The sequence below is a fragment of the Engraulis encrasicolus genome, chromosome 20 (genome assembly GCF_034702125.1).
Source record: "Engraulis encrasicolus isolate BLACKSEA-1 chromosome 20, IST_EnEncr_1.0, whole genome shotgun sequence".
In the NCBI taxonomy this organism is placed as follows: Eukaryota; Metazoa; Chordata; class Actinopteri; order Clupeiformes; family Engraulidae; genus Engraulis; species Engraulis encrasicolus.
This window is the reverse complement of record NC_085876.1, coordinates 35,585,692-35,605,603: the sequence shown is the minus strand read 5'-3', so window position 1 is coordinate 35,605,603 and position 19,912 is coordinate 35,585,692. Positions and strand designations below refer to the sequence as shown.

At 45.0% G+C, this 19,912-nt stretch overlaps 2 protein-coding genes across 8 annotated transcripts in view; both read right to left on the bottom strand.

Annotated features, from left to right (window-relative positions):
- The window catches only part of celf3a (cugbp, Elav-like family member 3a), a 60,876-nt gene extending 49,240 nt beyond the window's left edge, over positions 1-11,636 (bottom strand). For 5 of the 6 annotated variants that reach the window (XR_010032233.1, XM_063185823.1, XM_063185826.1 and 2 more), the window contains exons 1-4: positions 11,547-11,636; positions 5,843-5,961; positions 1,956-2,241; positions 457-539 (exon numbers count right to left, since the gene is read on the bottom strand). Coding sequence is in view for 5 of the 6 variants with exons in the window: in XM_063185823.1 (XP_063041893.1) it covers positions 457-539; positions 1,956-2,100 (228 nt within the window). In the remaining variant the exon portion in view is untranslated. Of the gene's footprint in view, positions 1-456; positions 540-1,955; positions 2,242-2,767; positions 2,918-5,842; positions 5,962-11,546 lie in introns of those variants that run through there. The other variant, XM_063185828.1, reaches the window with a different exon arrangement.
- Positions 11,637-12,054: 418 nt separating this feature from the next.
- rprd2a (regulation of nuclear pre-mRNA domain containing 2a) overlaps positions 12,055-19,912 on the bottom strand; it is a 37,555-nt gene continuing 29,697 nt past the window's right edge. Inside the window, exons 8-11 of one of the 2 annotated variants that reach the window (XM_063185821.1) lie at positions 16,762-16,916; positions 15,941-16,466; positions 15,478-15,660; positions 12,055-14,376 (exon numbers count right to left, since the gene is read on the bottom strand). In XM_063185821.1, coding sequence (XP_063041891.1) covers positions 12,062-14,376; positions 15,478-15,660; positions 15,941-16,466; positions 16,762-16,916 — 3,179 coding nt within the window. In that variant the 3' untranslated portion in view covers positions 12,055-12,061. The remainder of the gene's footprint in view (positions 14,377-15,477; positions 15,661-15,940; positions 16,467-16,761; positions 16,917-19,912) is intronic. The other variant, XM_063185822.1, reaches the window with a different exon arrangement.

Genomic DNA, 19,912 nt, shown 5'->3' with positions numbered 1-19,912 from the left:
GCGTGTGTGTGTGTGTATTACAGACTGTGAGCTGTTGCTTTTACAGACTACATCTGCGAGACGCAGCAGCAGCAGCAGCAGCTGCTAATGGAACAAATCTCAGCATGTCACCTCCCTTTTTTCCCTCTCGAAGCCGGAGACGAACAACAGCACAGACTCTCTCACTGACTGACTGACTGACTGTCAATATCCTTGTTATCAACCATCAAGCCTTATAGACTCCAACATACATACGCCTGTCTCCTCAGTTCAGCCCTAAGACACATACACAGGCCTCAGACCAAGGGTGTGTCTATGTTAATAGTTGATGCTCGCTAACAGAGGAGATCTTGTCAACCACTTTGTCTTGCTATTTATTTTTTCTATATTTGTTTATCTAGCCCATGTTATCTATGTTTTTTGGGAGGTAAGCGCGTATGAGTGTTGCCGGACTGAAGAGGAGAACTTGTTACTTACCCCTGGTAACGTCTTCTGCTCGTGCAATGCATTCTGGGCCTTCAGGGCAGACTCGCGGGCACAGTATGTGAGGAAGGCACATCCTATGGGAAAGAAGACGAGAGGAGAGGAGATGAGAGGAGAGGAGAGCAGATGAAGAGAGGGGAAAAGACGAGAAGAGAGGATGAGGAGAGGATGAGAGAAGAGGACGAGAAGAGAGGAGAGGAGAGGAGAGGGGAGAAAAGGACATGAGGAGAGGAGAGCAGAGAAGATAAAAAGAGAGGAGGAGAGGAGATGAGCAGAGAAAAGAGTAGTAGAGAGGAGATGAAAAGAGAGAAGAGGAGAACATATGAGAAGAGAGGATTATGAGGGGAGGGCAGATGAGATGAAATGAGAGGATATGAGAAGAGCGGAGCAGAGAGGAGAGGAGATGAGAGGATATGAGAAGGGAAGAGAGGAGATGAGAGGAGAGGCAACTGTGACGCCACAGAACGGCTCGGTAAACACAACACTTCAAACGAAAAAAAAAAAAGCAAAAAGAAAAAAATAGAAATGCGGCCACATTGCGGCTGGGCTCGTCTGTCGGCACGGTTACAGAGATCCGCTCAGGAGAGCAATGCTCCGGGCCCGACACACACACACACACACACACACACACACACACACACACACACACACACACACACACACACACACACACACACACACACGGTGACCTTGCCACACGCTAGCTAGCACACTGTGCGCTGGATATGAATATGGGCCACACAATACCGGAAAAATACGCACAATGTCTGCTATTCCTACTACTGCTTCTCCCTGAATTCTAATTGAGGATTAGAGAGAATCGTGGATATTGCTCATTTCTATGTGTGTGCGTGTGTAATTATAAACATGTACTCAGTCAGACAGAAGACCTTACTTGTGTGTATACAAATATCTGTAACAACACATGTATACATGTGTACACATAACGTGTGTGTGTGTGTGTGTGTGTGTGTGTGTGTGTGTGTGTGTGTGTGTGTGTGTGTGTGTGTGTGTGTGTGTGTGTGTGTGTGTGTGTGTGTGTGTGTGTGTGTGTTAGATGTGACAGGTGTGTGAATATATCATGTTGTCATGCGTTATAACAGCTCGGCATGGAAACGAATTTCAACGTGTTGCGTTCCCACTGGACATTTTGATGCAAGTAGCCACATCCCTCCATTTACATAAACCATAAATATCTCATTCCTTCAACATGCTGGGGTCATTTTCTATAACAACATTAAAACTAAGATCCCCTTTCCAATCATATGTTCTTTTAACAAACTACATCCCACCCCCCACCCCCTTGTCATTACACATCTTGCTATGTAATAAAATTCCTGTCTGCCAACTATCTGTCACGTTAAGTAGAAGCAATGAAATTTCGATCTGGTAAATCAAATTGCACTGAGAAGAACAATGAGAACGGCTCTATGATGAGGATGATGATGATGTATATTTAATGTAATGTAAAGAGTTCTCCCCTCCTCTCTTACCTTTGTGCATGCCCGTGTATTTGTCCTTTATCACAGTAAGCTCGTAGATCTTGCCGAACTGTTCGAAGATGGGCTTCAGGTCCTTCTCCTCCAGGTTCCGTGGGATCTGCCCGATGAAGAGCTTTATGGCGTCCGGCTCCTTCATTGAGGCGGCGGGCAGCGGGGCTCTGAGCCCGGCGGAGTGCGGCTCTGGAGGAGCGGTCGGCGGGGTGGAGGTCTCCCGGAGAGGGTCGTGAGGCACGAGGGCAGGGTAATAAGATGGAGATGGCTTTTTCTTGGCACTGAGCTGGAACACACAAGAATATTTGGTCCCCTTATCAAAACAAATTCAGATGAATTTATAACGCACGGCTATATAACGCGCTGCAAGTCGCGCTTGAAATGACCTATATAAAAATGTAGACAAAACGGGACAAGGTTGGCACAGCCTTAATTTAAAACAGCCATGACAAATAATTTAGAACCAAAATGCACGTAACGCATAATCCGGTTCAATCGACGCAAATGTAGCCACTCTATTTACTTAATCTCCAGCACACACGAAGAAGGCACACATAGTATGCAATGAATATCGGGAAGGTGTACATGTGAATGGGAAAGTGCCGAAAAATGAAGGTAAACAAACGCGCACAGACGTCCTTTGTCTAATCCAATAGAAATGTTGCCCTAGCAAGCCTCTGTCGACCTCAACTACAACCCCCACATTTTTTCTAATAAATTACTCAAAAAATAAATTCAGATATTTTTAAATTGCAGCAACACGCATGGAAAGCAAACCCGAAGACGAGAAAAAAAATATTTTCATTTCTTACATGGGTGTTCTCTTCGTCACGGGTGAGTTGCAGATTGTCTCCCGCTCGCTTTCTCTCTGATCTTAAAATGTTTTGTTTGGCAGGGCTCTGCTCCCTCGTATTGTCCCTTTCAGATTCCGTTATTGTAGCCTGAGGATACCGACAGCTTGAGAAAATCTAGATTTTTGACAAGTTGTCCCTGAAACGACAGGGGGAGAAAAAAAATCGGTCACTCCTTGCCCAGCCTCCAGTGTCAGTGCCTTTCAAAGGGTCATCGCCTGCTGCTGGCCGACTTCTGATACACGATAAATCCTTTGCTTTCCAGCAGTCGGTGTGATGATATATTGCACACAAATAATGCCACAGAAGGATGCCGACGCTAATATCATGGAGCTGTATCAGAAGTGACACAGGCAAGAGCTCTTCGTTTGGTGATAGCGGGGGCTCAGTGTCTGTGGTGCGGCTGCTCTACAGAATCCTGAGCCGGTGTCTCCCTCTGTCAATCTGTGTCCCGTTCCAGCCCTCCCCCGGGGTGTGACAAGCCGTGATGTCGTACGCTAGGGAGGGTCCTCAAGTCGCTATTCGCTTCACGACACGAACGACGAATTAAGATGGACAAGGAGCGTGTACTTGTAGCGCGTGCTAAATTATTCTGCTGTGGACTATTGCTCTGGAAAATAGTAGTCAGTTGTTTTAATATGTTGCTGAGATGGTAGGCACTATAAAGGCATTGAACGACATAAAATGTACAAACGCAGCTGTGTAGGCTTGACAAACGATAATAATAAAAAAACAAATTCCTCATCCAAAATCGCCGTATTTTGCTTTTTGCCTCTTATTGGAAAACGGGAATTTACAAACATTAAACATTCAACTCTATATACATTAGCATTGGTAGGCCTAAGAACAGTTTGACATCTTAACGAGCAGGGCAAATTGTTCGTTTTTCGGGGTGCGCTAACAAGCCGACGCTCCCTGATGTCCAGAAACGCAAATCCGCCTTTTGTTCTCGCTGAGCCCTGGCCACGGTGCTGAAACGACCAAGAGTGCTTACAGACCAGGCACGTCCCCGTAGGCACTCTAGTGTATCTATCTTACAGTGTGTAACCTAAATGAGCTCTGTGTTAATATCACCCAAAGCAACTAGACCTACAAACTGAACTACAAGACTCTTGTAGAATAAAAAAAATACAATGTAAACAAAGGGCTACGTCACAGCCTACGCACACATAGGCTGATATCACGCGCGCACAGGTGTAACGTTTCCCCACGCACTCTGAGTGAGGGAACAAAATAATAAAACGAATCACATCGCGGGGACAACATTTGAGCTACAGCAGGTGTGCGAGATACCCGGGCCTCTTTATTTTTACGTAGCGGCGGTGATCGCCATCTGCCACCACCAGCCTCTAAATCCCCATCTCCGGCATTTGGTCTTACCATCACCACACACACACATACACAAGCTCAGTCTGACGCTGAAATTCTCTCGTTTTTGTTTGGTGAATCATGCTAGAAGTAGCCTAGGCTACAAGTAGGCTACTGTAATGAAGAATGAATGTTCTGACCAGCTGCCAGAACTTGAGAGATTGGTGTTGTTGTTGCTTTTAAAGTGGATCTACACCACGTCGCGACTTTGGCCTTAAATGTATAGCGTATGACCATGGAGGCTGTTGCCTATAGGCCTACATTGAGCTGAGCTCAATATAGCATCCACACCATCTGCTGGCAACCTTTGATATCCAGAGTCCATGAGACAACAACTGCTCTTCCAATCTTACTTTCAAAAGGCTACAAACTACAAATATGACCTGAAATTAAATGAACCCGATTAAAAATTAGATCTATATTACTAGAATCATATTTAAGAAAAATGAGAACACAACCGTGCAATCTGTCTACCATAATAATAATTATCCTGTGGTAGTTGCGGTGTTCTATGTGAGCGCGCCCTCTAGTGGCATCACAGGGAATCAAATGAGATTAAAATGGAACAAAGAATCCTCCCCTCACACATGGAAATCAGGCTCCCAATGAATGAATGACATTACCCTATCCTAAATGATGTTTGTAAATGGGCACACACGTGTGTGTGTGTGTGTGTGTGTGTGTGTGTGTGTGTGTGTGTGTGTGTGTGTGTGTGTGTGTGTGTGTGTGTGTGTGTGTGTGTGTGTGTGTGTGTGTATGTGTGTGTGAGAGATGGAGGGAAAGGACTTGGACTGGTATTATACATCATATCAGACCATGTCCTCTTTACAATCACTTCATGCAGTAAATGAAGGAATTTTTCAATGGCACAGTGCACATTTATTTCCAATTGTCCATATTCCACATTTCACTAAAATCAAATCACATCACGTCAAGTAGGCTATCCCAGTGATGGAACAAAAGATTAACCAAGGCACACCACGACCAGCACCCCCTAAATGGATAAGCTAATAGGCTTACTGGTGAAGAATCTAGGGCTACCCCCAAATTTTACAGCACCTAAAAATGTGTGTGAAAAATGCATATGAAGGGATTTTCATTTTGACCTACAAATCCTGGCTTCAGTATAATCCAAGCAGCCAACGCATATGCAAAGCACTTTTAAGAGATTCAAGAGGATGAGGGATTCAAAAACAACCATTACAAAAATAAGAATGTCATAACATGCAATATGACAGCCTAGTATTTTGAAAGAGAATGTATTTTATCAGGCATCTAAACTTTAGACCAATTCAATTACAGTCTGTATTTAAAAGGTTAATCATATTTAATGCTCTAGGCGCGTGTTCTCTGAGGTGTGACATTTGCATTAATGAATCACTTCCCGGGATCATCAGCTGTATGGAATTCCATTCTGTTAAAAAAAGTCAACTCTGGGCCTAGTAGGCTACTTCATTCATTTACCTGCGTAACACCATTTATATACGGCTTTTTGATTTTCTTACCAACCCCCCTCACATGCAGGGTTTGAGAATAACATTCTCAAGACAACTATTTCTTTTGTGTGTGTGATGCCATTTCTATGTCACTTTTTGTTTATCTCTATTGTCTTATCCTCTCTACGGTGACCGTTGCCTACTACTGTAAGAGGCTCACGTGCAGGGTTACCTTGAGATCAGCACCGGGGGTGACTCAAAAGCACAATCAGTCCCTGGCTCCAGCGTCGCTCTGTTGCTAGGCAGAGAGTCAACTCCCACCATCAAGGCTTGCTTGGGCAATTGTGTTGTCTGCACCGAGAGAGACAGAGAGATTATTAAGATTAAAGTACAGTATTAAGACACAGATCACACCAGTATTTAGTCTGTGAAACCCAGACAAAATAGGAAAATATACATGTTCATGAATTAAATAAATCATGTTGTACTAAATAAAGCAGGTCTAATAATAGGCCTACACAAATCATTTGTTTAATATGGACATCATAATATTGAAAAAGTCTGCAGCTGCTATATTTAAGAGGTCAATCTTCCAGTCTTAGGGCAGGGATTGTCAAAAATAAACAGTTTAGGGTTCATACATTGAGTTGAGACAATGTAACTTGACCCTGATCTTTTGTCTTGCTGTCTATTCACCATATGAACACAGGGTGGCGCTGTGGCGCAGCAAAGGGGGATTCAAGCCAGGGAGCTCGTCAAATCCGCTTCCAGTTACATTCCAATTGGTCAGCTGGATATTATGAGGGCAAGGATTAAATTCAAAAATCGGACTAAAGCGCACCAGCATCCCGAAAACCCAAACGTCGTGTCGTGGGAAACTGACCGAGAGCGCGAGAGAGAGAGCCTACAAAAGCAGCCGATAGGCTACTGTTGAGACTTGGCATTTCTGGAAACTGAGAAAGTATAGCAACAAGCCCAAATGATTGTGATTTACCCGACACCGATATTTAAAATGTTGCTTGACAAAGAAAAACAACCGGTGTTACCTGCAAACCCTTGCAAAACTTTTAAAGACATTTTGGCTATGCATTTTTATTCAATTAATAGAATTTAAAATTTTGCTTTTGCTTATAGACAAAATGTGAATTCTGACCTTTCACGTCAAGGCCTACTACATCATTTATGAGACTATTATTTTACTGTAAGCATATCAGATCTATCTATATTTTTAAGCAGTCATTATACCAAGTTTATTTCTTCAAATGCAATTTTTAAAGCTAGGTCATAATAACTAAAATCATTTTTACATTGCCAGAAGTCTACCAATATCAAAATGGCAGTCATTTCAAAGTTGTCCTCCTATCAGCATGGGCTTACTGGCCTTCATAATACCTGAAGCTAAGGGCAGATGTCAGATGTAGTTGTCTGCTTTTAAACTGTCATCCCTCATAGTGTCAGAAAATGCCATTGAATGTTGGCCTGGGCTGCGTTTGCTCACTAGATATCAGCAGCTGTTACAAGGATATTTTACAGTACTCCAATGCAGGGCTGCTGACAGCTTTGCCAGGCCCAGGACAAAGTCATCTGAAAGGGCCCTCCAACCCAATAGATACCATGGAATAATGAGGACCCCATTCTGGGCCCCCCTCTCCCTGAGCCGAGGACAACAGTCCCCTTCGCCCCCCCACAGTGACCTGACTGAAACCGGTGAGTGATGTGATGTCTCATCTACATCTGCAACTTTCCAGTTTGCAGACTGAACTGAAAGCACTCCTCCAGTCATTTCTCAACTAACAACTAACTTACAACTTTTCACCGAATTCGCCTTCGCCCCACTTGATGTTAGCATGTCTTCTCTAACTAGGCCTGCCCTGCTGAGTCAATCAAAGCAAAATAATATCCTTAGAGTGGCGGCTAAGCTGTATATGACCTCTCTCAAGACATAAATTCCACGTTTAGCATGTAGGCAATATAATGTGGTTTGTAATGCTCTGCATAAAATCTGATGTAAAATGGGAATGTTTTCAAAATATTAATCTATCTACAGATGCATATTAGTAGCCCTAAATACCTTTCCGAGTCCTTTGTTAAAAACATATTTCTTATAAGATGGCCAGTGTTATAGTGAAGCTATAAAGACCATGTGCAGCATTCAACCAATGTGACAATAGCACACAGACAACATGGCAACTTTGTCAACCTGCCAGAAATCATTTGTGTCAACTAAGGCCATTACAGGCCCAATGCCTTCATACATCCTACTTAAACAAAGGCAGGCTGTAGAAGCTCTGCATTATCTTTTAAGTTTACAGAGTGTACATTTTGAGGTGCTGTAGATTTAAATAATTGAAGAATATAGTTATTAATCAAATTGTAATAGAATTTAGTAACATTTTATTATTCAATTCCTGCCTGCTCAAACTGATGACATGACACCCAGACTCCCAAAAAGAAAATCACAAATTTCTTATTACTGCTTAATCTGCTGTTTCTCATCGTGGTCTTCCATCCATTGCTGAATTGCGATCAGCCAGTGAAGAGAACTAAGAGGATTGTGTGATACTATTGTTTTTTCATGGTCAGCAGCGTCTGGACCAGAACAAATGTCAGTTTGAGAACAGCAGATAAAACAACAACAATAAAATGACCTTTGAATATAGAGTATGCTTTAAAAAAAAACACAGTGTAACCTCAAATTAGAGTGACTCGGTGGTGTGGTCCACAGTCACTACTGTCCATTATGTCCCTTTTCAAACAATAATAGCAGTGATACATTTTTAGTTCAATGTACCCAAGGATCACCATTGGACAATTAAGATCAGCCATTTTAACGTGGCCATTTTATTCCACACCTTCCCAGTGTTTATGTTGACAATTAGATACTCTCAGAGAAGAAAGTCTAAAATGGCAAGGTAACAATTATAATTACATATTAACCATGTTTTACTATACAGTGAATTAAGAAAAACAAGGGAAACCCTTGGTTTCATTACATTACATGACACGACACTTGGCTGACATTAGTGACTTAGTTATTTTAGGTACAGGGTATTGGTTATAGTCCCTGGGGCATTGTCGGGTTAGGTGAATTGCTAGAGGGCACTTCAGCCATGGAATGAGATAGGGAGTGGAAGGGTGGGATTCGAACCTGCAACCCTTTGATCTAAAGCCACGTCTGCCCATGATTATACATTATTTCAACATGTATGCCCGTGTTTTAAATACCCGTTCTGCAAATATTGCATAATTTCTGCATGGGAACATACACCACTTCATCTTACACAATCTTGCTGACCCTTGATTTTGAGGGCTGCATATCAGCTAAAACAGAGCCGGGATGGATTAGCCAATCCCATTAGGTTCACCGTAAAATCATGGTCTTTCATTCTTAAGTTTAAATGGCAAAAAAATATGCACCAATTTGACCTCATCTTTGACCTTGTCCCATGATAAACCGTCCAAAAAGTACTACGCATCTAGAAGTTTTTTTATTTTTATTTTAAAATACTAAACGTGTTTTAATGTACAATACTACTTGATTTCCTTGCAGGAATTTCATTATGAGTTGTATATGCAATATAACTAGTCATAAAACCGCTGTCTCAACGGAATCAATACTTGATGTACATAAATAATGTACACTGTGACACACACTGACTGCTTACTGATGACCGTGATGGTAGATGACCAACATTGTGAAGCAATTGGAGCTTTGAAAAGGATCGAAGTAGTAAGGCATATTGGCCTCATAAGATTGACCTTGGTGTCTACTACATAGAAACAACTAAACATGGTTTCTTTACATTACATTACACTTGGCTGACAATAGCGACTTGGTTATTTTAAGTACAGGGTATTGGTTATAGTCCCTGGAGCAGTGTGGGGTTAAGTGAATTGCTCGAGGACACTTCAGCCATGGAATGAGATAAGGAGTGGAAGGGTGGGATTCAAACCTACAACCCTCTGATCTAAAGCTGCCACTTGTGACATAATATGGTAAGCTGCCACTGAGTAACATAATATGGTTGCATCAGATCCAGATCTAATCAAAGTGCAGCAGTCAAGCTGTTAAATCTAACAGAAATAACCAGTAACATTCATCGTACGTCCCTTTTCTCAGAATTCATCGAGAAGTGGAGACGGCGGCTTACAGGCGCTGCAGATGCAGGCAATTTCTCAACGTTTTAATAAAGCAGAAAACATCCCAGTTAGTGAAGTAATCATTGATATACAGTAATATAATATACAGGTATGGCATGCCTTTTAAGGCCAATATGTCTTACTACCTCGGGATCCTTTGAAACTGTTTAAATGAGGCATAGTCTGGGAGGATGGCTGACTAATGACTTAACTGAGATCAGTGTGCAGGGCTGGACTGGTAATCTGGCATAAAGGGCACTTTCTCGGTTAATCAACAGTCCTCAGGGGCCGATTATTCCTCTCAGTGGCCCATTAGTCCATCTTTAATATAGACAGAGGACTTTTCTAACACATTACAGGGGGGTTACGGACCCCTACTTATGCCAGGGCCATTTCTGTCCCAGTGCAGCCCTGACGGTGTGCGAAAAGTCTGGTACGCTGTGCATCATAAGGATAAGCATGCAGTCTAAACGGAGACTAAATTAAGGAACATACATGGCATCACATGCACACACGTATCAGGGCTTGACACTAACTTTTTCGCTTGCCTGCCATGTGGCTAGTGGTTTTCCTGAGTCACTAGCCATCCAGCTATTCTACTAGCCACAAATTTGATTTTTTTTTCTTTCTTCATCATTAAGCTGTTCATCTAACCTCAGAAGATGAGTGCACATAGCTTTCTACATGGAAATAAATACCACTCTACATAGAAACTGAGTAACTGAGCTTTTTCTTGAACTTCGATAGAAACAATTGATACACAAGGCGTACAACACAGTATAACTACTATTCTGATATGTCATACCATTGAATAAGGTACCTGCCACATTGGCTAGTGGCACTGTAATTGTTACTAGCCACAGCCAAGTTTTACCAGCATTTGGAAGGTTGGCAGGTGCCAGTGTCAAGCCCTGACATGCACGCACGCACTCATAAATAAATGATCAACAGCAGACACGGAGCACCCATGCAAGGTAGCGTGGGATCTTTTTTTTTGTTCCAAAAAGACATTTTATTAAAGTCAGGGCAAATAAAAAAGCAAAAAACTTTGAGCAAACAACTCTTCACTCTTCTCTTCATGGTCATCGTGGTCATCTTCAGCAGCTGGCTTGGGGATTAGAAATGTCTTCTCTGGGTCTCTCGGTCGCACCTGCCTTTGTTGGACTTGGCCTCCCCCCTTTCACGACCCTTACCTCCCCCCTTACCTCACCCACCGGCCTACACACCTCCCCATGGACTACCATTTCCCCAGGGTAAAGCTACTATTAAGCATTATGGTTAAGGACACAAGACACTTGCAGCGGAGGCGTCCGAACGACTGAACTCAAAATCTTAACATCTCTTAAATTTCTTCAGCTTATTCAACTTTTTGATACTGAATAACATTGACATTTTTTTCTTAATTCGGTACATATGACTTAAACGTTTCTAAACAACTTTCTTTGAGTGATGAAGGCTGAACTAGCATCTTTATAACAATAATAAATTAGAACTGGAAACAACTGAACAGGCCTCTTCAGTCCACATACATGGAAAAAAAATGTATGTACCGACTGAAGTGACCTTAGCTTAGTAAAGCCATCTCAAATCGATAAATCACACGGATTTAAAAAAGGTCACACGTCTAAACTGTCCTGAAAAAGTTTACACCGTTTCAAAATATACATGCAGTCGAACAACCATGCACAGAGAGGCCCCTCTAGGTAGAGAAAGGGCATGAAACGGTGAGATGAAGAAAAAAAAAACACAAAACAAAAACAAACGTGAATAATATCAAACAGTAAAATAATAACCACCTCTGGTCTTCTTGTCTTTATCTTGAAGGGCCCCCCATCATGTCGTCGGCTCTCTGCCTCTGCCTCCACACCATCTTTCGCCTCGTGCCGTTTCACCGTCTTCAGCCAAATGTTCTTCCCTTTGCTCCCTTTCATGTAGCGTGAAAGACGTCACCTCTGGGCTCCAAGGCTAGCTGCAGCAGCACGTGACCTGGAGGGGGGAGTCCATCAGCCATCAGATCTTCCGTCCATCCATTTCCGTTGGGGTTTGTTTCGTTTTGTGTAAGGGCAGACATTGTGCACGGTCTTGACTTGAGACTCGAGTCCATTTCCCAGCCTGACCGTGATGGAGGCGAAAAAACGGTTTATTTAGTGCTTTCAATCAACACAACTTCTTCTCTTCCGGTAGCTTTTCTGGCAGCTCAACGCCTTTTGGCTGCATTTGCATGAGGACATGAGGACTTCTTATCTTCATGCCTGTGATCATCCCATTATCCGATTTGTGCAGTGTACACGCACGTGCCCCATCAGAAACCTTAGAAGCGAGGTGGCAGGTAAGGTCTCTTTGGAGGGAAAAATGGCCCACCGCCTCTTGGAGGCCCCCCAAACCCCCGAGGGCCCGGCCTTTTCATGGGCCTGTGGTGAGGGCCGTGAGGGTGGCGGGGGTGGTGATGGGGCGGCGGGCGCCTGGGGCCCGGTGGTCCCTGTGGGATGTCTTCCATGTGGTGCATCGGCCGCGGAGGACGCGGGTGGAACTGATGCTGCGGGTGTCTGTGATGAGGCGGAGGCGGAAGGTCGTAGGGGTCGTAGTCAGGGGGAAGGTCGTATTCCGGCGGAAGGTCATATTCAGGCGGGAGGTCGTACTCGGGAGGAAGCGCGTGCGGGGACAGTGGCGGTCTTCCGTAAGGGTAAGGGGGTGGCGAAGGGCTGCGGGCTTCGCGGTCGTAGTACCGGTCATAGTAGGGGTCCTCGAAGGGAGGAGGGGACGGGCTGCGGTCGTCATAGTAACCTGGCCTGACGGGAGGGTGAGGGTGAGGGTGAGGGCGCGGGGGGCTGCGAGAGTCATAATAGTCACCCATGGGGCCGGGTGGGGGAGAAAGGCCCCGGCGAGGCAGGTGATGGGGGTGTCTGGGGTCCAGGTCTGGGTGCCTGTGGTCCAATTCTGGGTGTCTGGGGTCCAGGTCTGGGTGCATGGGGTCAAGGTCTGGACCTGGCGGCCGGTGGTGAGGGTGAGGGTGGTCATACAGATGCTGATGGGGAAATGGGGGCTCGTCTGGGTGCCTCATCTCCGGGTGCCTCAGGCCCTCTTCGTGCTCAGGGTACCGCAGAAGCATGTCCTCTCGAACTGAAGGCTCAAAATGAGATGGATCATGGTCAAGGGGATCATGCTGTGGTGGACCATGGGGGGCAACACCTGGGTGTGGTGTACCATGGGAAGGCGGACCAGGGTGGGGTGGACCATGGGAAGGCTGACCAGGATGGGGTGGACCATGGTTTGGGTGACTAGGCTGGGGTGGACCAGTGTGGGGTGGACCATGGTTTGGGTGACTAGGCTGGGGTGGACCAGTGTGGGGTGGACCATGGTTTGGGTGACTAGGCTGGGGTGGGCCATGGTGGGTTGGACCAGAGTGGGGTGGCCCATGGTTTGGGTGACTGGGCTGCGGTGGGCCATGGTGGGCTGGGCCATGGTGTGGCGGACCAGGGTGTGGCGGGTACTCCTCCGGGTGGTTGGGGTTTTCACGGGGCTCTGCTGAAGGTTGATGGTCAAGCCTGCTGGAGGAGGAACCTGGCACAATGTCCTTTGGAGGACCAGGATGAGAGGGAAAGGGTGGCAAAGGAAGGGACGGTATGGGTGGCAAAGGTGTGTTGAAAAAGTTCCGAGTTGGAAGGGACGTAGACGCGTGGGGATCAGCACCTGGTCGTTCTCTCCCGTAGTTCAATGATGGGCCGCCAACCGCAGCGGGTCTCCCGTCTCCCTGCTGGTCCGCTTGTTGCTGGCCATACCAACCTCCTTCTGCCAAGTTTGGGTCACGTCTCAACTCGCCAGGACCCATGTGACTGTCAGGTGGTAGCCCGCCACCAGGAGCTGCGTGGGGGACGGCTGTTGGATTGGACGGTCCACCGCCACCTCCTACCTTGCCCATTCCGTTGTAATCTACCTGTTGGAACTGCCTGCCGTTCGGTGTGGCATACAACGAAGAAATTGGGGCACTTGGATTGGGGGCCTTTGGATTTCTCCAGAATTCAGTGCCATGCACAGCTGGGGCTGGCTGACCACCGCTTGGTACTGGAGCTGTTGGATTGGTCGCAGCGGGTTTTGGAAGGCCTCCCTGAAGCGTGGATATTACGTTCCCCGAGGCGTCGTCTTGAGCCTCATCTTGAGTGGGAGTGCCACCCGACTCGTCCCTCACAGGGGTACCTCCTGGGTTCTCTTGCCCCAGAGAAGGGCTGTTGCTGACAGCAGACTGTCCAAGAGCAGGTGCGGCGGTGGGTGCAGCACCTGGGCCCCTTTTCCCAAGAGAACCTGAGCGCGGGCCCAGAGCCAAGTCAATGCCAAAGGCGGCAAGCCCCTGTGAGTTCTGGAAGAAGCTGTGTAACCTGGAGTCCAGATTCGAGGGAGCTGCCTTTTCTTGAACACCAGGTTTCTCTGACTGCTTGTCAGCAGGAGCCTGCTTTGGGGTGAAAGAGGAAGAAGGGCCGGGTCCTTGTTTTCCTGTGACGGAGGAAACCTTGCTGACGCTAGTCATCGAGTCCTTGGAAGGTGCTGGGAAGGAGGCGCCAGAGGGTTGGGAAGTAGCAGGAGGCTTTTCTCTCATCTTCATCCCTTCACTGTTTAGAATGGAGGAGAACCCTGTGGCAGGAGACAGTGAAGAGAAAAAATTGAGACGTTGAATATTTTTAATTAATTAATAATTTTTTTAACAACAAAGCACTGGATGGCAGATATTCCCCAAAACTCTGTTTACGTCATTATCACAAGTACAGGTTTCAGACTGAGAACTACCTCTACTATCTAAAATCCAAAAAAATCAACAGGTCCCTCCTTCAGAAGCTCTGTTTAGAAAGTAAGGGTCTACGCACATCGGTTCCGACTAAGTGCGGAGCACTACTCTACCAAAGATCGATTCCACTTTTTTCAATATAACCCCGCACACCGGTGTCGGCTGACGATCAAGGGAAAGCTCCATTTTGTTGGAGGCGCCCATTGATTATCCATGCTCTGCTGTGATAAAATTGGCCCAACAGACGTGCTACACATATTGAATGGTCAGTGTGCACGGGTAACCTGCATTGTCAGAAACGACAGTGCTCCGCAGAGCTGTCAGAACCGGTGTGCGGAGGCCCTTTAGTGTTAAAGTCAGAGATTCTTTAGGTATATAGAGATATGCCAACGTAATAGGTTTCTATGGGTACCTAACATGAACAGGTTCCGGTCTGCCTAAAGGGGCATGTCATAATGCTCCTAGAATGAATAGAACAGTCCTTAGGTCTGCTTAGGTCTACCTAAAGGGGGATTTCCCCCCTCTCCCCCTTGCGACAATAGAACCCGGAAACAATGGGCCAATGGAACTTCTCTCTTATCTACTCTCTCTGTTAAAGAGTAATGTATGTATGTAGTCTCCGTCTCATCTAGCACCGTATCCACCCAGGAGCCTCGGACACCGCACAGCTGTCTGCTTTGTAAAGCGACGCGTCCAACTCTCGCCTCGATCGACACATCTATGGACAATCTGACATCTATGGACATTTTCTATAATGCTTATTTATTTAATGCGTGTATTTATGTTCACATTTTAAGTCTTATGATCTCTGCATGGTGTGGAGTTGTACCAGAACCGTCATTTCACTACAAGCTGTAACCTTGGTTATGGCTTTGTATGTGACAAATAAACTACTCAACTCAACTACTCAACTCAACTCAAAGTCTCTCTCTAAGGTTCCATCTCCTTACCCTGCAGGCCACCACCCTGGCTTTGTGTTTTGGAGAGGGCACTGAGGATGGTGTTGGTGTCCACTTTGGACAGGATGCTGGCCAGGGACGCGGAGCTCTGGCTAGGGGGTGCAGCTGAGCTCTGCTGAGGTGGAGCTGGCTTACTGGCGCTCGCAGGTGGGTCACTAGATGGCCGGGGACCTCCTGTAGAACAACAGACATGGACTGGTTAGAGAGAGAGAGAGAGAGAGAGAGAGAGAGAGAGAGAGAGAGAGAGAGAGAGAGAGAGAGAGAGAGAGAGAGAGAGAGAGAGAGAGAGAGAGAGAGAATTCTATACACTTCCACTGTTAAACATAAGGCAGATTGTGAGGGGCTTCAACAAAATTTGGGACTTACTGCCAAGACATTTTCGAATCATATAAGGCAGTGAGCATTGAAATGGAAAACAAAATGCATTCTTTATTGTAGACATGTTGTAACTGACCAGAGTTCTTCATGATGGAGTTGAGGATGGAGCTGATCTTGCCGAGGTCAACGTTGGCCAGACCGGGTGGAAGGGCATGTGTGGCTGCCGGCGTCACGGCACTGCTACTACTAGGTGCTAAAGTGGGTTTCTGCGACGGAGCAGCCTGGTGCACAGGAGCAGCCTGGTGCACAGGAGCAGTCTCGGTCATCGATGGAGCAACCTGGGGCACTGGCGAAGGAGTTGCCTTCTGCAATGAAGGAGCGTCCTGGTGCATCGATGAAACGGTCTGGTGCATCGATGAAACGGTCTGGTGCATCGATGAAACGGTCTGGTGCAACGCTGACGTCACAGCACTGCTACTGGGCGCTATAGTGGTTTTCAGCGTAGGAGCAGCCTGGTACAGAGAAGGAGCAGCCTGGCCCAAAGATGGTGCTGCAACACTGCTACTGGATGCAGTGGTCACCGGTGACACAGCAGCCTGCTGCAACAATGGAGTGGCCTGCTGCACTTGTGAAGGAGCGGCTGGGAGCACCGAAGGCGCCGTCTGATGCAGAAACATTGAATTAATTTAAATTATTATTACGTTAAATTAATTAATTAATTAAACGTGTAAAATCACGGCTACTGGATAATCAACACTGTCAACATTATTCTGCATAGTATCTATTGGTAGCTGTTCTTTTAAAATTAATTTTGTATTTTATTAGATAAGGGAGAAAAGATGGAAATTAGCCTTATAGCTATATAATCTTGTATATTTTGCATTTATCTAAAATGTTATTACTATACGCTGTCCCTTTGTTGAATAAATAAACTTTCAATTTTCAAGCTTGGCACACCTGTGAAGGAGCAGCTTGTTGCATAGACGGAGTGGCCTGGTGCGACGATGGAGCCGTCTCATTGGCCACTGCAGGTTGAGTGACAGCAGGTGTTGGAGCTGGATTGGATACCACAGGAACAATGGGTGTGGCTATTTCCACAGGCTCCTCTACTGCTGAAAGTAAGGTGGTTGGAGAAGAAAAATAAAACATCATTAACCCTCTGAGGTCTAAGGCCTTTCAGAGGCTTTTAGGCTGCTTGCACCACCCTGACATTTTCAAGTATTTTCATTTCATATATATATATTTGGAACCTGGAAGGTCTGAGGTTTCTAATGGTGTGACTTATATGTTTCAATGACACAAACTCACAGAGTTACAGATTTGTTTTTGGAGACAAATTGCCCTCTGAAGGGCACTCGGACCTCAGAGGGTTAAAAAAGGTGATTGTGAAGGTTAACCACCACTGATGACTAATAGGTACTTCAAGCACTCAAAATATGTATACCATTGAAAAATTCTCTGAAATGGTTATGAATTAATGTTTATTTTTTTTAACAGAATTTAGCGATGCTGTCACATTGGGGACTCCCCCTCAGCAGACAGGCTATAGAATGTTGGGTCTCTCCACAGTCCCCAACGTGAGGTCATGCACCGCTTAATGCAGGGTTCTTGCAGGTTTCAGTAGGTAACATTTTAGACCTTTTTTAGACCATTGTGAGCAAAATTTTAGATCACCCCGGACATTAGGCCTACCCAAATTACCATTATCTATAAATAAATAACAATAATAAAGTAATGCATTACGTATTAGTATATTTTAAAATGTAAGGCATTACACTACTTTAGTTACTCTCTCCTAAATAACTGTAAATATGGATCTAGACATTTACAGTGTAAATCAAGCTCATGAGTCATGACTCTTTTACCTCCCATCCAGGTGTGGTTTCGGCAGTATGGAGACTAAAAACTAGCAGGTTAAGGAATAGCTTCTTTCTGACCCACTACACCGAACACCATTAAAATCCAGGTTACAGTAAAACGTACTGTAACTTAAGTTACTAGCATTGTAACTAGTAGACCTATAAATTACAGACTCCTGCAATGCCTTACACAGTGTAATCCGCTTATAGTGATCACGTTTGTCCGACCCAATTTGAACACTACATGCGGTTGATCACTAAAACCGAATTTGTATAACAGTATAGCAAAAAGTAATGCATTACAGTAATTAATTAGGGTAGGCTACTAGTAATGCCTTAGGCCCGTGGTTCTCAAACCTTTTGTGTTCTGTACCCCCTGAGACAATATTGACCTCTCAAAGTACCACCTTGATAACCAACATTAGAATATTGCAGTAAAAACCAGTCAATGATGCAGGATATATTCATAATGTTCATTCAATCCCAATATGATGGCTCTTATCTCTGTGATCCTCAGTAGCTGTTAACAGAAATATGTTGTACTGCAGTATCAAACCTCCACCAGGCGGTTTATGACGGCATTTAACCGCATATTATACCACCGCAGTCTGGAATCTCCCATTGTGATGCGCTAAATTGGGTGTTGATTAACTGTCTATATATGCACACCTGAAGTAGTCCCACTATTAGGTCACTTTTCTGACCGCATAACTCCAGTGTATCAATGCGCCAAGGCACGCACGTTCATAAATTACGCACAAAAAAGTTGCAAGCATTACGCGCTGAATTGACACATGTCGAATCGCGCGTCTGGAAACACCAGCAATGTGCAGTGAATCTGGAGCAAATCTTAGTAGGTCTAATCAAATTTCAAACATGTTTATTTCTCCCAACTGACCATCACTCTGTCAACTTTGTGTGTGTGTGTGTGTGTGTGTGTGTGTGAGTGTGAGTGTGAGTGTGAGTGTGAGTGTGAGTGTGAGAGAGAGAGAGAGAGAGAGAGAGAGAGAGAGAGAGAGAGAGAGATTCCCTGCGCAACGCAAGGGACGCCCATTTCACGTGGGCGTTTCTTCCCCACGAGAGGAGAGGTTTCCTGTGGTTGTACCGTTTATCAGTTGAGAGAGTAGCGTAACTTGTGAAAAGTATGGGATATTTTCGGATCAATAACCACGGGAACGCAGTGGAAAATAAATCAAAGGGAGAGCAGATTGACGAGGTGCCTGTTTTGATGAAGTTAATGGCGAGGCGAGGCATTTAGAATGTCGCCAAGATGCGCGGGGTATTTTTTTAATCTATTGAGATCTGTACATTTGTAGGAATCATGCCAACTGTAGCATAATCTAGTGGCCAAGTCAGACGCGCCCATATATCGGATGGGTAGAACATTGAGGCGACTGACTTGACAACCAAATGCGATAGAATTAACGACTGGCTCTTGACTTGACAACCGAATGCGGTAGAACTATCTACGGTGTCTTGGCCATAGCAACCTTCAATTTAGAATTAGCCACGGCAGTTCACCAGAAAGTTATGAAAAGAAGCTTCTTGTGGCGAAAGGAAGCAGTTCTACAGAAAACCTTTGTTTTAATAAATATATTTTTATGTCTTATATATTTAAACAATACATTTCAGACCGTGTGGCAACCGTGGTATAAGCGGGATAATTGACTTCACGGTGTGCGTATAACAGGAAAAATAATGCACACCGAGGTGTAACGGCCACTCCGCTTCGCGTCGTGGCCGCATCACCACCTAGGTGTGCATTATTTTTCCTGTTATACGCACACCGTGTCGTCAATTATCCCTTACATAGCATGTTCCTACATGTACCTGTATACACCAGTGTGGAGTCAACACTCCATCCAAAAATTCTCACACTCCATCTCGAATGCACACACACATCAAACACACTAAAGATCTAAATCAATAGGCATTACTGCTGTCAAGACAGTTTTATTCATAACAGTATGACCTAGTAGGGGTGTGCAAAATAATCGTTGCATCGATGCATCGCGATACTTACTCTCACGATGCAATGCATCGATTCATGACAAGGTATCGTGATACTTATTTTCTCAATATACTGTATGGAGTCATGACAATTGATTATTTGATAACAATAAAATTCGATTTGCCACGGGTTATTTTGTTCAGTAGAGAATAGGTAATATTTCTGTTGTGATGTAAGCTCTCTCCCAGATGATAGAATGCTTAAATAGAATGAACTGACTTAAGAAAGCGACACAGCA